The sequence below is a fragment of the Hydra vulgaris genome, chromosome 01 (genome assembly GCF_038396675.1).
Source record: "Hydra vulgaris chromosome 01, alternate assembly HydraT2T_AEP".
Lineage (NCBI taxonomy): Eukaryota > Metazoa > Cnidaria > Hydrozoa > Anthoathecata > Hydridae > Hydra > Hydra vulgaris.
In genome coordinates, this window is record NC_088920.1 from 34982095 (window position 1) to 35002573 (window position 20479).

At 26.8% G+C, this 20479-nt stretch overlaps 3 protein-coding genes across 3 annotated transcripts in view; all 3 read right to left on the bottom strand.

The window, feature by feature from the left end:
- LOC105845966 (fibrillin-2) overlaps positions 1 to 2028 on the bottom strand; it is a 72355-nt gene extending 70327 nt beyond the window's left edge. The window contains exons 1-5 of the mRNA XM_065786674.1: positions 1634 to 2028; positions 1341 to 1487; positions 1062 to 1208; positions 317 to 463; positions 24 to 170 (exon numbers count right to left, since the gene is read on the bottom strand). Of these exons, the coding sequence (XP_065642746.1) occupies positions 24 to 170; positions 317 to 463; positions 1062 to 1208; positions 1341 to 1487; positions 1634 to 1703 (658 nt within the window). The 5' untranslated portion in view covers positions 1704 to 2028. The remainder of the gene's footprint in view (positions 1 to 23; positions 171 to 316; positions 464 to 1061; positions 1209 to 1340; positions 1488 to 1633) is intronic.
- A 300-nt stretch (positions 2029 to 2328) lies between these two features.
- Positions 2329 to 5178, bottom strand: LOC136074368 (adhesion G protein-coupled receptor E2-like). Its single transcript, XM_065786675.1, has 7 exons — positions 5013 to 5178; positions 4268 to 4414; positions 3975 to 4121; positions 3696 to 3842; positions 2951 to 3097; positions 2658 to 2804; positions 2329 to 2525 (listed from the first exon to the last, which is right to left on the bottom strand). Exons 1-7 carry the CDS (start codon positions 5176 to 5178, stop codon positions 2329 to 2331), a joined length of 1098 nt encoding a protein of 365 aa, XP_065642747.1.
- Positions 5179 to 5247: 69 nt separating this feature from the next.
- LOC136074369 (fibrillin-1-like) lies at positions 5248 to 18333 on the bottom strand. The gene is made up of 23 exons (XM_065786676.1): positions 18006 to 18333; positions 16030 to 16077; positions 15574 to 15720; positions 13486 to 13632; positions 13193 to 13339; positions 12914 to 13060; positions 12169 to 12315; positions 11864 to 12055; positions 11597 to 11743; positions 10852 to 10998; positions 10547 to 10738; positions 10280 to 10426; positions 9536 to 9682; positions 9231 to 9422; positions 8964 to 9110; positions 8219 to 8365; positions 7926 to 8105; positions 7647 to 7793; positions 6902 to 7048; positions 6609 to 6755; positions 6330 to 6476; positions 5585 to 5731; positions 5248 to 5471 (listed from the first exon to the last, which is right to left on the bottom strand). Exons 1-23 carry the CDS (start codon positions 18331 to 18333, stop codon positions 5248 to 5250), a joined length of 3708 nt encoding a protein of 1235 aa, XP_065642748.1.
- Positions 18334 to 20479: the final 2146 nt, after the last annotated feature.

Here is a 20479-nt window from a genome sequence, read left to right on the forward strand (position 1 = left end):
TAATTTATCACTTGTATTTTTACCCAAACACTGATTTAAAAGAGATTCTATTCCTCCGGTACTTGTGTTGAACCCACTTTTACATGCGCAGTTGTATCCACCAACTAGATTGTTACATGTTGCATTCACTGAGCAGTTGTTTTTGTTTGACAAAGCACATTCATTAATATCTATAAACATAAATAAATGTCGATAGACGCAAACTTTATGCAACAAATTTAAACAGAAACTTTTATATCAAAATAAAATGCAACATTCTTTTAAAAATAAATTGAAACAAACGAAAAAACAACATACTCATAATCACTTATATTACCTAAACACTGGTTTGAAAGATATTCTATTCCTCCGCCACTTGTATTGAACCCACTTTTACATGTGCACATGTATCCACCAACCAAATTGTTACATATTGCATTAGCAGAGCAGTTGTTTATGCTTGAAAATTCACACTCATTAATGTCTATAACCAAAAAAGATACTAGATTTTACAAATTATAATTCAAATTTTATGATCTTAAAAAAGATTTAAACAACTTTTTTAATTTTTTTTAAGATTGTTAAATTAAAAGCAGAGCAGTTGTTTTTGCTTGAAAATTCACATTCGTTAATGTCTACAACCAAAAAAGATATTAGATTTCACAAATTTTTATTCAAATTAAACAATATTTGCACAGGTTATCGCTTTTAACTCAAACTTGGTATGTTATGCTTATTTCAACTTTGTTTTAAAGCATATTATATAGCGGACAGTTTGTGTCAAAAAGAAAAAGAATAGAAACACCATGTTTCTACGCAAACAATGCTAATGAAAGTTGCTCTACAAACAGTGACAAACTTTGATAGGGCGTCATTCGTTGTTAATGATTTTTAAATACACTTTTGCTACATTTTATGCTGATCTTTAGGCAAGTAACACGAGTTTACAAAAAAATGTTTTGATAAGATCATTTTTTTGTTACACTAATAAATGCAGAAGTCAGCATATGACTTAAACACAATTATATTTGACTAATCGAAAAAGAAAATAACAATATATATTTTATTATAAGTTTTATTACCAAGACATTGACTTAACAGCAACTCTATTCCACCATTACTTGTGTTGAAACCACTTTTACATGTGCAGTTGTATCCACCAACAAAATTGTTACAGGTTGCGTTCACTGAGCAGTTATTTTTGTTTGACAAAGCGCATTCATTAATGTCTATAACCATAGAAAACATAATGAGTTTATGCAACACATTGAAACCTGAAACTTTTATATCTTAAACATGCGGAATCGCTAAAAATAATTAGCAATCAAAAATAACTGATAATTTATCACTTGTATTTTTACCCAAACACTGATTTAAAAGAGATTCTATCCCTCCGGTACTTGTGTTGAACCCACTTTTACATGCGCAGTTGTATCCACCAACTAGATTGTTACATGTTGCATTCACTGAGCAGTTGTTTTTGTTTGACAAAGCACATTCATTAATATCTATAAACATAAATAAATGTCGATAGACGCAAACTTTATGCAACAAATTTAAACAGAAACTTTTATATCAAAATAAAATGCAACATTCTTTTAAAAATAAATTGAAACAAACGAAAAAACAACATACTCATAATCACTTATATTACCTAAACACTGGTTTGAAAGATATTCTATTCCTCCGCCACTTGTATTGAACCCACTTTTACATGTGCACATGTATCCACCAACCAAATTGTTACATATTGCATTAGCAGAGCAGTTGTTTATGCTTGAAAATTCACACTCATTAATGTCTATAACCAAAAAAGATACTAGATTTTACAAATTATAATTCAAATTTTATGATCTTAAAAAAGATTTAAACAACTTTTTTAATTTTTTTTAAGATTGTTAAATTAAAAGCAGAGCAGTTGTTTTTGCTTGAAAATTCACATTCGTTAATGTCTACAACCAAAAAAGATATTAGATTTCACAAATTTTTATTCAAATTAAACAATATTTGCACAGGTTATCGCTTTTAACTCAAACTTGGTATGTTATGCTTATTTCAACTTTGTTTTAAAGCATATTATATAGCGGACAGTTTGTGTCAAAAAGAAAAAGAATAGAAACACCATGTTTCTACGCAAACAATGCTAATGAAAGTTGCTCTACAAACAGTGACAAACTTTGATAGGGCGTCATTCGTTGTTAATGATTTTTAAATACACTTTTGCTACATTTTATGCTGATCTTTAGGCAAGTAACACGAGTTTACAAAAAAATGTTTTGATAAGATCATTTTTTTGTTACACTAATAAATGCAGAAGTCAGCATATGACTTAAACACAATTATATTTGACTAATCGAAAAAGAAAATAACAATATATATTTTATTATAAGTTTTATTACCAAGACATTGACTTAACAGCAACTCTATTCCACCATTACTTGTGTTGAAACCACTTTTACATGTGCAGTTGTATCCACCAACAAAATTGTTACAGGTTGCGTTCACTGAGCAGTTATTTTTGTTTGACAAAGCGCATTCATTAATGTCTATAACCATAGAAAACATAATGAGTTTATGCAACACATTGAAACCTGAAACTTTTATATCTTAAACATGCGGAATCGCTAAAAATAATTAGCAATCAAAAATAACTGATAATTTATCACTTGTATTTTTACCCAAACACTGATTTAAAAGAGATTCTATTCCTCCGGTACTTGTGTTGAACCCACTTTTACATGCGCAGTTGTATCCACCAACTAGATTGTTACATGTTGCATTCACTGAGCAGTTGTTTTTGTTTGACAAAGCACATTCATTAATATCTATAAACATAAATAAATGTCGATAGACGCAAACTTTATGCAACAAATTTAAACAGAAACTTTTATATCAAAATAAAATGCAACATTCTTTTAAAAATAAATTGAAACAAACGAAAAAACAACATACTCATAATCACTTATATTACCTAAACACTGGTTTGAAAGATATTCTATTCCTCCGCCACTTGTATTGAACCCACTTTTACATGTGCACATGTATCCACCAACCAAATTGTTACATATTGCATTAGCAGAGCAGTTGTTTTTGCTTGAAAATTCACACTCATTAATGTCTATAACCAAAAAAGATACTAGATTTTACAAATTATAATTCAAATTTTATGATCATAAAAAAGATTTAAACAACTTTTTTAATTTTTTTTAAGATTGTTAAATTAAAAGCAGAGCAGTTGTTTTTGCTTGAAAATTCACATTCGTTAATGTCTACAACCAAAAAAGATATTAGATTTCACAAATTTTTATTCAAATTAAACAATATTTGCACAGGTTATCGCTTTTAACTCAAACTTGGTATGTTATGCTTATTTCAACTTTGTTTTAAAGCATATTATATAGCGGACAGTTTGTGTCAAAAAGAAAAAGAATAGAAACACCATGTTTCTACGCAAACAATGCTAATGAAAGTTGCTCTACAAAAAGTGACAAACTTTGATAGGGCGTCATTCGTTGTTAATGATTTTTAAATACACTTTTGCTACATTTTATGCTGATCTTTAGGCAAGTAACACGAGTTTACAAAAAAATGTTTTGATAAGATCATTTTTTTGTTACACTAATAAATGCAGAAGTCAGCATATGACTTAAACACAATTATATTTGACTAATCGAAAAAGAAAATAACAATATATATTTTATTATAAGTTTTATTACCAAGACATTGACTTAACAGCAACTCTATTCCACCATTACTTGTGTTGAAACCACTTTTACATGTGCAGTTGTATCCACCAACAAAATTGTTACAGGTTGCGTTCACTGAGCAGTTATTTTTGTTTGACAAAGCGCATTCATTAATGTCTATAACCATAGAAAACATAATGAGTTTATGCAACACATTGAAACCTGAAACTTTTATATCTTAAACATGCGGAATCGCTAAAAATAATTAGCAATCAAAAATAACTGATAATTTATCACTTGTATTTTTACCCAAACACTGATTTAAAAGAGATTCTATTCCTCCGGTACTTGTGTTGAACCCACTTTTACATGCGCAGTTGTATCCACCAACTAGATTGTTACATGTTGCATTCACTGAGCAGTTGTTTTTGTTTGACAAAGCACATTCATTAATATCTATAAACATAAATAAATGTCGATAGACGCAAACTTTATGCAACAAATTTAAACAGAAACTTTTATATCAAAATAAAATGCAACATTCTTTTAAAAATAAATTGAAACAAACGAAAAAACAACATACTCATAATCACTTATATTACCTAAACACTGGTTTGAAAGATATTCTATTCCTCCGCCACTTGTATTGAACCCACTTTTACATGTGCACATGTATCCACCAACCAAATTGTTACATATTGCATTAGCAGAGCAGTTGTTTTTGCTTGAAAATTCACACTCATTAATGTCTATAACCAAAAAAGATACTAGATTTTACAAATTATAATTCAAATTTTATGATCTTAAAAAAGATTTAAACAACTTTTTTAATTTTTTTTAAGATTGTTAAATTAAAAGCAGAGCAGTTGTTTTTGCTTGAAAATTCACATTCGTTAATGTCTACAACCAAAAAAGATATTAGATTTCACAAATTTTTATTCAAATTAAACAATATTTGCACAGGTTATCGCTTTTAACTCAAACTTGGTATGTTATGCTTATTTCAACTTTGTTTTAAAGCATATTATATAGCGGACAGTTTGTGTCAAAAAGAAAAAGAATAGAAACACCATGTTTCTACGCAAACAATGCTAATGAAAGTTGCTCTACAAACAGTGACAAACTTTGATAGGGCGTCATTCGTTGTTAATGATTTTTAAATACACTTTTGCTACATTTTATGCTGATCTTTAGGCAAGTAACACGAGTTTACAAAAAAATGTTTTGATAAGATCATTTTTTTGTTACACTAATAAATGCAGAAGTCAGCATATGACTTAAACACAATTATATTTGACTAATCGAAAAAGAAAATAACAATATATATTTTATTATAAGTTTTATTACCAAGACATTGACTTAACAGCAACTCTATTCCACCATTACTTGTGTTGAAACCACTTTTACATGTGCAGTTGTATCCACCAACAAAATTGTTACAGGTTGCGTTCACTGAGCAGTTATTTTTGTTTGACAAAGCGCATTCATTAATGTCTATAACCATAGAAAACATAATGAGTTTATGCAACACATTGAAACCTGAAACTTTTATATCTTAAACATGCGGAATCGCTAAAAATAATTAGCAATCAAAAATAACTGATAATTTATCACTTGTATTTTTACCCAAACACTGATTTAAAAGAGATTCTATTCCTCCGGTACTTGTGTTGAACCCACTTTTACATGCGCAGTTGTATCCACCAACTAGATTGTTACATGTTGCATTCACTGAGCAGTTGTTTTTGTTTGACAAAGCACATTCATTAATATCTATAAACATAAATAAATGTCGATAGACGCAAACTTTATGCAACAAATTTAAACAGAAACTTTTATATCAAAATAAAATGCAACATTCTTTTAAAAATAAATTGAAACAAACGAAAAAACAACATACTCATAATCACTTATATTACCTAAACACTGGTTTGAAAGATATTCTATTCCTCCGCCACTTGTATTGAACCCACTTTTACATGTGCACATGTATCCACCAACCAAATTGTTACATATTGCATTAGCAGAGCAGTTGTTTTTGCTTGAAAATTCACACTCATTAATGTCTATAACCAAAAAAGATACTAGATTTTACAAATTATAATTCAAATTTTATGATCTTAAAAAAGATTTAAACAACTTTTTTAATTTTTTTTAAGATTGTTAAATTAAAAGCAGAGCAGTTGTTTTTGCTTGAAAATTCACATTCGTTAATGTCTACAACCAAAAAAGATATTAGATTTCACAAATTTTTATTCAAATTAAACAATATTTGCACAGGTTATCGCTTTTAACTCAAACTTGGTATGTTATGCTTATTTCAACTTTGTTTTAAAGCATATTATATAGCGGACAGTTTGTGTCAAAAAGAAAAAGAATAGAAACACCATGTTTCTACGCAAACAATGCTAATGAAAGTTGCTCTACAAACAGTGACAAACTTTGATAGGGCGTCATTCGTTGTTAATGATTTTTAAATACACTTTTGCTACATTTTATGCTGATCTTTAGGCAAGTAACACGAGTTTACAAAAAAATGTTTTGATAAGATCATTTTTTTGTTACACTAATAAATGCAGAAGTCAGCATATGACTTAAACACAATTATATTTGACTAATCGAAAAAGAAAATAACAATATATATTTTATTATAAGTTTTATTACCAAGACATTGACTTAACAGCAACTCTATTCCACCATTACTTGTGTTGAAACCACTTTTACATGTGCAGTTGTATCCACCAACAAAATTGTTACAGGTTGCATTCACTGAGCAGTTATTTTTGTTTGACAAAGCGCATTCATTAATGTCTATAACCATAGAAAACATAATGAGTTTATGCAACACATTGAAACCTGAAACTTTTATATCTTAAACATGCGGAATCGCTAAAAATAATTAGCAATCAAAAATAACTGATAATTTATCACTTGTATTTTTACCCAAACACTGATTTAAAAGAGATTCTATTCCTCCGGTACTTGTGTTGAACCCACTTTTACATGCGCAGTTGTATCCACCAACTAGATTGTTACATGTTGCATTCACTGAGCAGTTGTTTTTGTTTGACAAAGCACATTCATTAATATCTATAAACATAAATAAATGTCGATAGACGCAAACTTTATGCAACAAATTTAAACAGAAACTTTTATATCAAAATAAAATGCAACATTCTTTTAAAAATAAATTGAAACAAACGAAAAAACAACATACTCATAATCACTTATATTACCTAAACACTGGTTTGAAAGATATTCTATTCCTCCGCCACTTGTATTGAACCCACTTTTACATGTGCACATGTATCCACCAACCAAATTGTTACATATTGCATTAGCAGAGCAGTTGTTTTTGCTTGAAAATTCACACTCATTAATGTCTATAACCAAAAAAGATACTAGATTTTACAAATTATAATTCAAATTTTATGATCATAAAAAAGATTTAAACAACTTTTTTAATTTTTTTTAAGATTGTTAAATTAAAAGCAGAGCAGTTGTTTTTGCTTGAAAATTCACATTCGTTAATGTCTACAACCAAAAAAGATATTAGATTTCTAAAACTTTTATTCAAATTAAACAATATTTGCACAGGTTATCGCTTTTAACTCAAACTTGGTATGTTATGCTTATTTCAACTTTGTTTTAAAGCATATTATATAGCGGACAGTTTGTGTCAAAAAGAAAAAGAATAGAAACACCATGTTTCTACGCAAACAATGCTAATGAAAGTTGCTCTACAAACAGTGACAAACTTTGATAGGGCGTCATTCGTTGTTAATGATTTTTAAATACACTTTTGCTACATTTTATGCTGATCTTTAGGCAAGTAACACGAGTTTACAAAAAAATGTTTTGATAAGATCATTTTTTTGTTACACTAATAAATGCAGAAGTCAGCATATGACTTAAACACAATTATATTTGACTAATCGAAAAAGAAAATAACAATATATATTTTATTATAAGTTTTATTACCAAGACATTGACTTAACAGCAACTCTATTCCACCATTACTTGTGTTGAAACCACTTTTACATGTGCAGTTGTATCCACCAACAAAATTGTTACAGGTTGCGTTCACTGAGCAGTTATTTTTGTTTGACAAAGCGCATTCATTAATGTCTATAACCATAGAAAACATAATGAGTTTATGCAACACATTGAAACCTGAAACTTTTATATCTTAAACATGCGGAATCGCTAAAAATAATTAGCAATCAAAAATAACTGATAATTTATCACTTGTATTTTTACCCAAACACTGATTTAAAAGAGATTCTATTCCTCCGGTACTTGTGTTGAACCCACTTTTACATGCGCAGTTGTATCCACCAACTAGATTGTTACATGTTGCATTCACTGAGCAGTTGTTTTTGTTTGACAAAGCACATTCATTAATATCTATAAACATAAATAAATGTCGATAGACGCAAACTTTATGCAACAAATTTAAACAGAAACTTTTATATCAAAATAAAATGCAACATTCTTTTAAAAATAAATTGAAACAAACGAAAAAACAACATACTCATAATCACTTATATTACCTAAACACTGGTTTGAAAGATATTCTATTCCTCCGCCACTTGTATTGAACCCACTTTTACATGTGCACATGTATCCACTAACCAAATTGTTACATATTGCATTAGCAGAGCAGTTGTTTTTGCTTGAAAATTCACACTCATTAATGTCTATAACCAAAAAAGATACTAGATTTTACAAATTATAATTCAAATTTTATGATCTTAAAAAAGATTTAAACAACTTTTTTAATTTTTTTTAAGATTGTTAAATTAAAAGCAGAGCAGTTGTTTTTGCTTGAAAATTCACATTCGTTAATGTCTACAACCAAAAAAGATATTAGATTTCACAAATTTTTATTCAAATTAAACAATATTTGCACAGGTTATCGCTTTTAACTCAAACTTGGTATGTTATGCTTATTTCAACTTTGTTTTAAAGCATATTATATAGCGGACAGTTTGTGTCAAAAAAAAAAAGAATAGAAACACCATGTTTCTACGCAAACAATGCTAATGAAAGTTGCTCTACAAACAGTGACAAACTTTGATAGGGCGTCATTCGTTGTTAATGATTTTTAAATACACTTTTGCTACATTTTATGCTGATCTTTAGGCAAGTAACACGAGTTTACAAAAAAATGTTTTGATAAGATCATTTTTTTGTTACACTAATAAATGCAGAAGTCAGCATATGACTTAAACACAATTATATTTGACTAATCGAAAAAGAAAATAACAATATATATTTTATTATAAGTTTTATTACCAAGACATTGACTTAACAGCAACTCTATTCCACCATTACTTGTGTTGAAACCACTTTTACATGTGCAGTTGTATCCACCAACAAAATTGTTACAGGTTGCGTTCACTGAGCAGTTATTTTTGTTTGACAAAGCGCATTCATTAATGTCTATAACCATAGAAAACATAATGAGTTTATGCAACACATTGAAACCTGAAACTTTTATATCTTAAACATGCGGAATCGCTAAAAATAATTAGCAATCAAAAATAACTGATAATTTATCACTTGTATTTTTACCCAAACACTGATTTAAAAGAGATTCTATTCCTCCGGTACTTGTGTTGAACCCACTTTTACATGCGCAGTTGTATCCACCAACTAGATTGTTACATGTTGCATTCACTGAGCAGTTGTTTTTGTTTGACAAAGCACATTCATTAATATCTATAAACATAAATAAATGTCGATAGACGCAAACTTTATGCAACAAATTTAAACAGAAACTTTTATATCAAAATAAAATGCAACATTCTTTTAAAAATAAATTGAAACAAACGAAAAAACAACATACTCATAATCACTTATATTACCTAAACACTGGTTTGAAAGATATTCTATTCCTCCGCCACTTGTATTGAACCCACTTTTACATGTGCACATGTATCCACCAACCAAATTGTTACATATTGCATTAGCAGAGCAGTTGTTTATGCTTGAAAATTCACACTCATTAATGTCTATAACCAAAAAAGATACTAGATTTTACAAATTATAATTCAAATTTTATGATCTTAAAAAAGATTTAAACAACTTTTTTAATTTTTTTTAAGATTGTTAAATTAAAAGCAGAGCAGTTGTTTTTGCTTGAAAATTCACATTCGTTAATGTCTACAACCAAAAAAGATATTAGATTTCACAAATTTTATTCAAATTAAACAATATTTGCACAGGTTATCGCTTTTAACTCAAACTTGGTATGTTATGCTTATTTCAACTTTGTTTTAAAGCATATTATATAGCGGACAGTTTGTGTCAAAAAAAAAAAGAATAGAAACACCATGTTTCTACGCAAACAATGCTAATGAAAGTTGCTCTACAAATAGTGACAAACTTTGATAGGGCGTCATTCGTTGTTAATGATTTTTAAATACACTTTTGCTACATTTTATGCTGATCTTAAGGCAAGTAACACGAGTTTACAAAAAAATGTTTTGATAAGATCATTTTTTTGTTACACTAATAAATGCAGAAGTCAGCATATGACTTAAACACAATTATATTTGACTAATCGAAAAAGAAAATAACAATATATATTTTATTATAAGTTTTATTACCAAGACATTGACTTAACAGCAACTCTATTCCACCATTACTTGTGTTGAAACCACTTTTACATGTGCAGTTGTATCCACCAACAAAATTGTTACAGGTTGCGTTCACTGAGCAGTTATTTTTGTTTGACAAAGCGCATTCATTAATGTCTATAACCATAGAAAACATAATGAGTTTATGCAACACATTGAAACCTGAAACTTTTATATCTTAAACATGCGGAATCGCTAAAAATAATTAGCAATCAAAAATAACTGATAATTTATCACTTGTATTTTTACCCAAACACTGATTTAAAAGAGATTCTATTCCTCCGGTACTTGTGTTGAACCCACTTTTACATGCGCAGTTGTATCCACCAACTAGATTGTTACATGTTGCATTCACTGAGCAGTTGTTTTTGTTTGACAAAGCACATTCATTAATATCTATAAACATAAATAAATGTCGATAGACGCAAACTTTATGCAACAAATTTAAACAGAAACTTTTATATCAAAATAAAATGCAACATTCTTTTAAAAATAAATTGAAACAAACGAAAAAACAACATACTCATAATCACTTATATTACCTAAACACTGGTTTGAAAGATATTCTATTCCTCCGCCACTTGTATTGAACCCACTTTTACATGTGCACATGTATCCACCAACCAAATTGTTACATATTGCATTAGCAGAGCAGTTGTTTTTGCTTGAAAATTCACACTCATTAATGTCTATAACCAAAAAAGATACTAGATTTTACAAATTATAATTCAAATTTTATGATCTTAAAAAAGATTTAAACAACTTTTTTAATTTTTTTTAAGATTGTTAAATTAAAAGCAGAGCAGTTGTTTTTGCTTGAAAATTCACATTCGTTAATGTCTACAACCAAAAAAGATATTAGATTTCACAAATTTTTATTCAAATTAAACAATATTTGCACAGGTTATCGCTTTTAACTCAAACTTGGTATGTTATGCTTATTTCAACTTTGTTTTAAAGCATATTATATAGCGGACAGTTTGTGTCAAAAAAAAAAAGAATAGAAACACCATGTTTCTACGCAAACAATGCTAATGAAAGTTGCTCTACAAACAGTGACAAACTTTGATAGGGCGTCATTCGTTGTTAATGATTTTTAAATACACTTTTGCTACATTTTATGCTGATCTTTAGGCAAGTAACACGAGTTTACAAAAAAATGTTTTGATAAGATCATTTTTTTGTTACACTAATAAATGCAGAAGTCAGCATATGACTTAAACACAATTATATTTGACTAATCGAAAAAGAAAATAACAATATATATTTTATTATAAGTTTTATTACCAAGACATTGACTTAACAGCAACTCTATTCCACCATTACTTGTGTTGAAACCACTTTTACATGTGCAGTTGTATCCACCAACAAAATTGTTACAGGTTGCGTTCACTGAGCAGTTATTTTTGTTTGACAAAGCGCATTCATTAATGTCTATAACCATAGAAAACATAATGAGTTTATGCAACACATTGAAACCTGAAACTTTTATATCTTAAACATGCGGAATCGCTAAAAATAATTAGCAATCAAAAATAACTGATAATTTATCACTTGTATTTTTACCCAAACACTGATTTAAAAGAGATTCTATTCCTCCGGTACTTGTGTTGAACCCACTTTTACATGCGCAGTTGTATCCACCAACTAGATTGTTACATGTTGCATTCACTGAGCAGTTGTTTTTGTTTGACAAAGCACATTCATTAATATCTATAAACATAAATAAATGTCGATAGACGCAAACTTTATGCAACAAATTTAAACAGAAACTTTTATATCAAAATAAAATGCAACATTCTTTTAAAAATAAATTGAAACAAACGAAAAAACAACATACTCATAATCACTTATATTACCTAAACACTGGTTTGAAAGATATTCTATTCCTCCGCCACTTGTATTGAACCCACTTTTACATGTGCACATGTATCCACTAACCAAATTGTTACATATTGCATTAGCAGAGCAGTTGTTTTTGCTTGAAAATTCACACTCATTAATGTCTATAACCAAAAAAGATACTAGATTTTACAAATTATAATTCAAATTTTATGATCTTAAAAAAGATTTAAACAACTTTTTTAATTTTTTTTAAGATTGTTAAATTAAAAGCAGAGCAGTTGTTTTTGCTTGAAAATTCACATTCGTTAATGTCTACAACCAAAAAAGATATTAGATTTCACAAATTTTTATTCAAATTAAACAATATTTGCACAGGTTATCGCTTTTAACTCAAACTTGGTATGTTATGCTTATTTCAACTTTGTTTTAAAGCATATTATATAGCGGACAGTTTGTGTCAAAAAAAAAAAGAATAGAAACACCATGTTTCTACGCAAACAATGCTAATGAAAGTTGCTCTACAAACAGTGACAAACTTTGATAGGGCGTCATTCGTTGTTAATGATTTTTAAATACACTTTTGCTACATTTTATGCTGATCTTTAGGCAAGTAACACGAGTTTACAAAAAAATGTTTTGATAAGATCATTTTTTTGTTACACTAATAAATGCAGAAGTCAGCATATGACTTAAACACAATTATATTTGACTAATCGAAAAAGAAAATAACAATATATATTTTATTATAAGTTTTATTACCAAGACATTGACTTAACAGCAACTCTATTCCACCATTACTTGTGTTGAAACCACTTTTACATGTGCAGTTGTATCCACCAACAAAATTGTTACAGGTTGCGTTCACTGAGCAGTTATTTTTGTTTGACAAAGCGCATTCATTAATGTCTATAACCATAGAAAACATAATGAGTTTATGCAACACATTGAAACCTGAAACTTTTATATCTTAAACATGCGGAATCGCTAAAAATAATTAGCAATCAAAAATAACTGATAATTTATCACTTGTATTTTTACCCAAACACTGATTTAAAAGAGATTCTATTCCTCCGGTACTTGTGTTGAACCCACTTTTACATGCGCAGTTGTATCCACCAACTAGATTGTTACATGTTGCATTCACTGAGCAGTTGTTTTTGTTTGACAAAGCACATTCATTAATATCTATAAACATAAATAAATGTCGATAGACGCAAACTTTATGCAACAAATTTAAACAGAAACTTTTATATCAAAATAAAATGCAACATTCTTTTAAAAATAAATTGAAACAAACGAAAAAACAACATACTCATAATCACTTATATTACCTAAACACTGGTTTGAAAGATATTCTATTCCTCCGCCACTTGTATTGAACCCACTTTTACATGTGCACATGTATCCACCAACCAAATTGTTACATATTGCATTAGCAGAGCAGTTGTTTTTGCTTGAAAATTCACACTCATTAATGTCTATAACCAAAAAAGATACTAGATTTTACAAATTATAATTCAAATTTTATGATCATAAAAAAGATTAAAACAACTTTTTTAATTTTTTTTAAGATTGTTAAATTAAAAGACTTTATTTTGTTCTTTTAATTGTTTGCTTTTATTTTGGAAATAGCATAGAACAAACAAAATGTGTGTTCTATTTCTTTATATTTTTTATATTATTCATATTTTTTATGAAGTACATATTGTATTTACTGTGCTATTGTATTAATTGTGTATTGTACTGTACAGTGTAGTGTTACAGTAAGCATATTGTATTTACTGAGCAGTTTTTTTTGTTTGACAAGCATTCAATAATATCTATAACCATAGGAAAATGTTTGAAGTTTATGCAACATATCGAAAAGAAAACTTTGTCTTAAAAAAAATTTTTTGGACCTAATTTCTGTAATAGAAAAGTACTTAAGCGATTGGTAATAATTTTTTAAATAACAAGTTTCATGTTGTAAATTAAAGTAAGGCATGTATTTATAAATGCCTTGACTATTTTTATGGTTAAACATTACCAGCATTAAAAATTGTAAAATATTATGGTTTTCCTATTAAATTTATATTAATTTTCTTATGACATTAGGAGGACTCCATAAGATTTAACTGCCAGTTTAAAACCTAAAATGTTTTTTTTTTTTTTAAAGCAATGAAATTCTAAAAAATCTCAAACTTACTCAGATGGTCATCTTCGGCAAATCTGAATCTCACTTAGGTATTAACTTTTAGGTAACCTTTAGGTACTTAGGTACTATCTTTCGGCTAATCAGAAATACGACTTACAAGGCTGTATTTAACTAAATTATTGTATATATTAATAGCAAAGAAGTTGTTTTTCTCAGGTAAAACATATTCATTAATGTTCATCAACCAAAATAAATATATACATATATTTATATTATTAATCTTGGTAATTAAGAGAAAGAAAAATTTAAAGCTTGAAAAATTTAACACATCCTAAGGATAATAATTTTATTATGACTTTTAAACTTTTATTAACAAAACATTGATCAGAGAGGGATTCTATTACACCATTACTTGTGTTGAAACCATTTTTACATATACATTTGTATCCACCAACCAAATTGTTGCAGGTTGCCTTGACTGAGCAGTTGTTTTTGCTGGTCACAGCACATTCATTTATATCTATATATCAGATGGCATGAAATAAAAATAAAATTAATATAAAAAACAAAAGATTTTAAAACATTCATATTGGAATCAAAGGCTAATTTAATGCTATATACAATAAATTTAAAACAGTCAAATGATTCAAAATAAAATGCAGAAATGAAAATGAAAACTTAAAACAGGTATTGTCTTTATGATATTTAATATTTATCTCTAATAAATAAATTATTTTAATCAATAACTAATAAACTACATAGCTTTAATTAATAAAGTTATTATAATTAATCAACTTTTTAAAGTCAATCAACTTTTTAATTAAGTTTTTATTTAAAGAGAGATGGTAGGTAAAATATTTTTTCTTTGTGATTGCTTTTAACAAGTTATTTTAAGCTTTAATCAATTCTCTATCAAATCATGTCTATCAAAACAATTAAGAAGAACCTAAGAAGGTCTTGAACACAAACAATATCAAGACTAACACCAGACCAAGCACACAAACAACAATTAAAAATACAAAACTACTGACAAAAGTGAGACTTTTCAAGATGACTTCAAATTTAAACCAAAAGAATAGAATAAGGAGTTGAAGTTATATTTAACCAAATGTAAATTAAAAAATATTATAGCTTTGATTATGGAGAATTAACAAAACATCTCAAAGGATTAAAATGTTTAAAAAATTTATACTTATTAAAATCATAACAGAATTATGCATTTCTATTATTATGATTAATTTTATAAAAATAAAATCAAACTAATATATTAAGTATTCTAAGTTACCTAGACAAAGATTAGAGAGCAATTCTATATCACCATTACTTGTATTAAAACCACTTTTACATGTGCAATTGTATCCACCAACGAAGTTATTACAACTAGCATTAGCTGTACAATTGTTTGTACTTGATAAAGCACATTCATTAATGTCTAAAAACAAATACTTGATTATTCTTACAATTATTATAATCATTGTTGTGGGGGATTAGATTTATTGCAGCAATATTTTTGTGGGAAATTTTTTCCAATATGTTGTTGTTATGTTGTTGTTTCAAGATGTTGTTGTCATGGGTTTTCTTGCTGCTTTTTTTTATTTCAGTTTGCAACATGATTGATTTTTTTAAAGTTAGTTTTGTCAATGTGAACTTTGTTATGACAGATCAAAAAATGAAAACAGTATTGACAACAGAAAAAAAACTCTTCTTTTTTTTATTTCATAAACAAAATCTCAATGTTTACCTTCGCATAGATTGGATGTGTCATTGAATGCAAAACCAATTTTACAGACTAAAAACAAAAAATTATACAAATTTTTAAAAATTAAATGCAATCATGGTTTTACATATATTTGCATAAATATATATATATACATATATATATATACATATATATATATATATATATATATATATATATATATATATATATATATATATATATATATATATATATATATATATATATATATATATATATATATATATATATATATACATACTCGGTGCTTACAGGGACATGTTTCTTTGTTCCCGTTTTGTTTTTTGTTTTTTCTATACTATTTTTATCATAAATATAATATTTTTTTAATTTTTATCACATTTTTGTTTATATTTATAGATATTTAAATTCATTTTTTATTATAAAACTATGTTTTTTATATTTATTTTTGTTATTTTTATTTATTTGTTATATATTATATATTTCGTTTTTATTTTAATCTATTTACAAAAATGATTAATTACAGTAATATAACCATATTTAAACCTTTCCGTAACCCTAACCCTGAGCCTGATCTTGATGCTGATCCAAACCAAACCCTCAGTCAATGTAGTAGAACTCCACTGCGAGTCAGTCTATTTGATAGTTGATGTATGTACTTTTCATTTTCTATAAAAGATGCTTATGGGGACATTTTTTTTACAAAAAAACGATGCTAATGGGGACAAAAAATTAACGGGTACACTAAAATCTCCCTAATAATGCTAATGTCCCTGTAAGTGTTCATTTTACTGTAAAATTTTTCCCCGTAAGTGATACTACAAGTGTATGCATATATTAAGTATATGAATATATATATATTTATTCATTTATATATATATAAATATACATATATATATATATATATTTATATATTCATATGACTACCCGATATATATACACACATATATATATATATATATATATATATATACACATATATATACATATATATATACATATATATATACATATATATATATATATATATATATATATATATATATATATATATATATATATATATATATATATATATATATATATATATATATATATTATTAAATACATATATATATATATATATATATACATATATATACATATATATATATACATATATATATATATATATATATACATATATATATATATATATATATATATATATATATATATATATATATATATATATATATATATATATATACATATATATATATATATTCAGTAATAAAAAAAATTTTTAACAAATATTATATTAACATAAGTAATTAAAAATAACAAATATGAGTAAAAGTTCCAGGAAAAGAAAAACTAAAGAAAAACAGTTAATACTTTGATGAATAAAGTATATTTGTTAGAAAAATTTTAACAAATATTTTCATTTTTTCTTTAACAAAGAAGACCTTTCATATAAAATATTCAGCTGTGTATGAGATTTACTAAACTATAAAAACCTCTTTATATTGAACTTCCAATAAAAAATTTTTAAAGGGAATTAATTTTTATATAAAAAAAAAAAAAATTAATTAACAATTATATAGCATAACTTGATTTTTATTGGTAAGGAAATATTAAAAGTAATGTGAAAATTACTTATTGCTTATATGTTCATTGTGCCATGTCCCTGTTTATGTAGGTGAGTTCATAAATAAGAAGTAAATTCTTATTTGAGAGTTTTAACATTGGAAATAATTTAAAAAAAGGTTCATTTTTATATATTAATAACTTAAGATTAAGTAACTTAAGATAAACTAATCTGTATATCTACACATGCACTAATCTACAATCTACACATACACTAGAACAGGTGTTTGTTCAGATAAATTAGCTTTTTAATTGCCATAAAAATTTTCTTAAAAAATGAAATACAAATTGTTTTTTAAAAAAAACACTGTATTATGTGGTAATTTGGTATTCCATTTTAGCTAGTAGCCTAATGAAATCCCAATCACCTTTGACATATGTCTTCAATTTTAGTTGAAGAGGTGATAAGATTTTTTCAATGAGTACAAAATGATATTGTGTAGGTGAAAAAGAACCTCCTGCTATTGGTCTTCCTTTTAGATCATCTGGGCATAAACATTTAATATAATCTTTATTGGATTCTTCAACAACACCTTGTATTGCAATTGATTTGTGAATTTTTGATAACACATAAAAATAGATAGTTTTCCATACAGTGTCTTTTATATAGGTAGTTTCCTTTTTAATTAAACATTTACTGAGCTTATCAACGAGATTTATGAGTTTTTTTGAAACAATTATCTGTCTTGCTGTCATTTTTATTATATATTTTTAATAATAAATGGTCTTGATATACAAGTTTATCTCTATAGTTATCTACATCCACCCAAACCAAGCAACCTCCTTTATCAGCAGATTTAATGACAATCCCTTTTTAACTCTTCAGCTCCTCTAAAGCATATTTGTTGCATAATGCTTGATAAAAAGGGATTAGGTTTGAACATATCGGGGTTAGATTTATTTTGACTAAAGAATTATCACTGTATTCATTTTCATAAAATTTATTAATGATTACTTTGCTTGTACAATCTTTTAAATCAGATTTCAGTGAAAGTAAATTACCTTTGGTTGAGGGAGTAAAATTTAGAATTTTAAGTAATGGAGATATTTGTAGCTTTGTTAACTTCGTTTTGGATAAATCTGAAATTTTACCAGTTATTTTTTCAATTTCACTGCTTATTGGGGTCGCTGGTTATTTTTTCATGTTAAAGTACTATCAGATGAAAATGAATCATTAATTTGAAAAGTGTTTTTTTGTTGTTGTTCAGTTTCAATACCCTGACTATTGGTTGTAATTTGGCTAATATTTGTTGTTTTATTGTTTTTTTTAATAATGATTTTGATTTTAGTTTGTCGCTTTCATATACTTTTCTTATTCATTTAATTCTGTAGGCCCACTTTTTGTTTGTATAAAACGTTTTGCGGCATATTGATGCTTCTTCTTTCTCTTTTATGTCAATATTATTGTTTCAAAATTTACAGAGTATAAGTAAATTCTCTTTTTTCAATTCATTTTTTTCATTCATTCATCCATTCATACATTCAGTGTAAATCTTCGGTATAGTTCTTTTAGAGCGTTGATGTTGATTAAAAACTTTTTGACTTTTGTCAAAAAAAGAAGTCAACTGTTTATTTACAGAAAATTTATTATTAACTCCAAAATCTCCCATATTTAATAAAAAATTTTATGCAACAAGTAAAATGAATTTTTGAAAACTCGAATATATATACACAGTATACATATATAAATATATATTAAAATACACAATATTTACCAGCCAAAATCTATATGTACTAATATGTACCAACTGATTTTTTGTTAACAATTGAAAAAAACTGACCTTAATCGTGAAATATTAGTTAAAATAAACTTAAAATTTTTCAGCTTTACAAATATGAGGTAAATCTTGCATTAATTTTTAGTTTTAGCATTACTTCTTGTAAAATCTGTCAAGTCCTTCATAACGCTAAGATTTTCATTCATAACGCTAATTTAACAGAGAAATTAAATATTGTATTTTGAATTATACGAGATTATACTCTGCATAATATAATCTCCTTTTGAACATTTAGTCTTAACTTTGAACCTCTTTTTCAGAAATTTGGATAAAAAAATAAGGGTGTTCAAAGGCATTTGTCCATTTAAGTATAAGTTTAATATATATGGTCCATGAATTCCATCTGACATTTTGTACAGAGGGTAAATTACACCATTCACCAAAAGCATGTCTTTTTTAAAAAACCAACAAAATACTTCACTTAACTTAAATAGAAGAATATCAAGAATTAATAGAAATTTAAAATCATCTCTCAAACCTAGACTTTCAATGTCATTTTCAGGCTTTAGAACAGCAGCAACTAATCGCAATGTTTTAGCCTACACATATTCATAATTACAATGTTTTAGCCTACACATATTCATAATTACAATGTTTTAGCCTACACATATTCATAATTAAAATGTTTTGAGCCTATACATAATCATATGCTAAAATGTTGATGAAGGTTGAAACTGTAATATCAAACTTATAGTTTTAACAAGAATCTTTATACTGTGTTGATTAAGACATGCTATCCATTGCATCTAGCTGTTTTGTACCCAGTGCCACTGTGTCACATGATCATTAAAAAAAACTTCAGGCATTAAAATCATACAACAAACATTTTTTTAAAGTATCCAGTGAACTTGGTAGTATCTACTGAATCTAGTGAACAGTGCAAAAGTTTTGAAAAGACCTGATTTTACTTATGATTATTCAAAACTTTTTTTTTTTATTTTTTTTTATATATATTATCAAAATAGAGTCAGAATAAATTATTACTACTTACTAAATACTTAATTGATGGTGATGAAAGGTTCCTTCAATGACTAAACTAACAAAAACTTTAATGTTTTATTAGA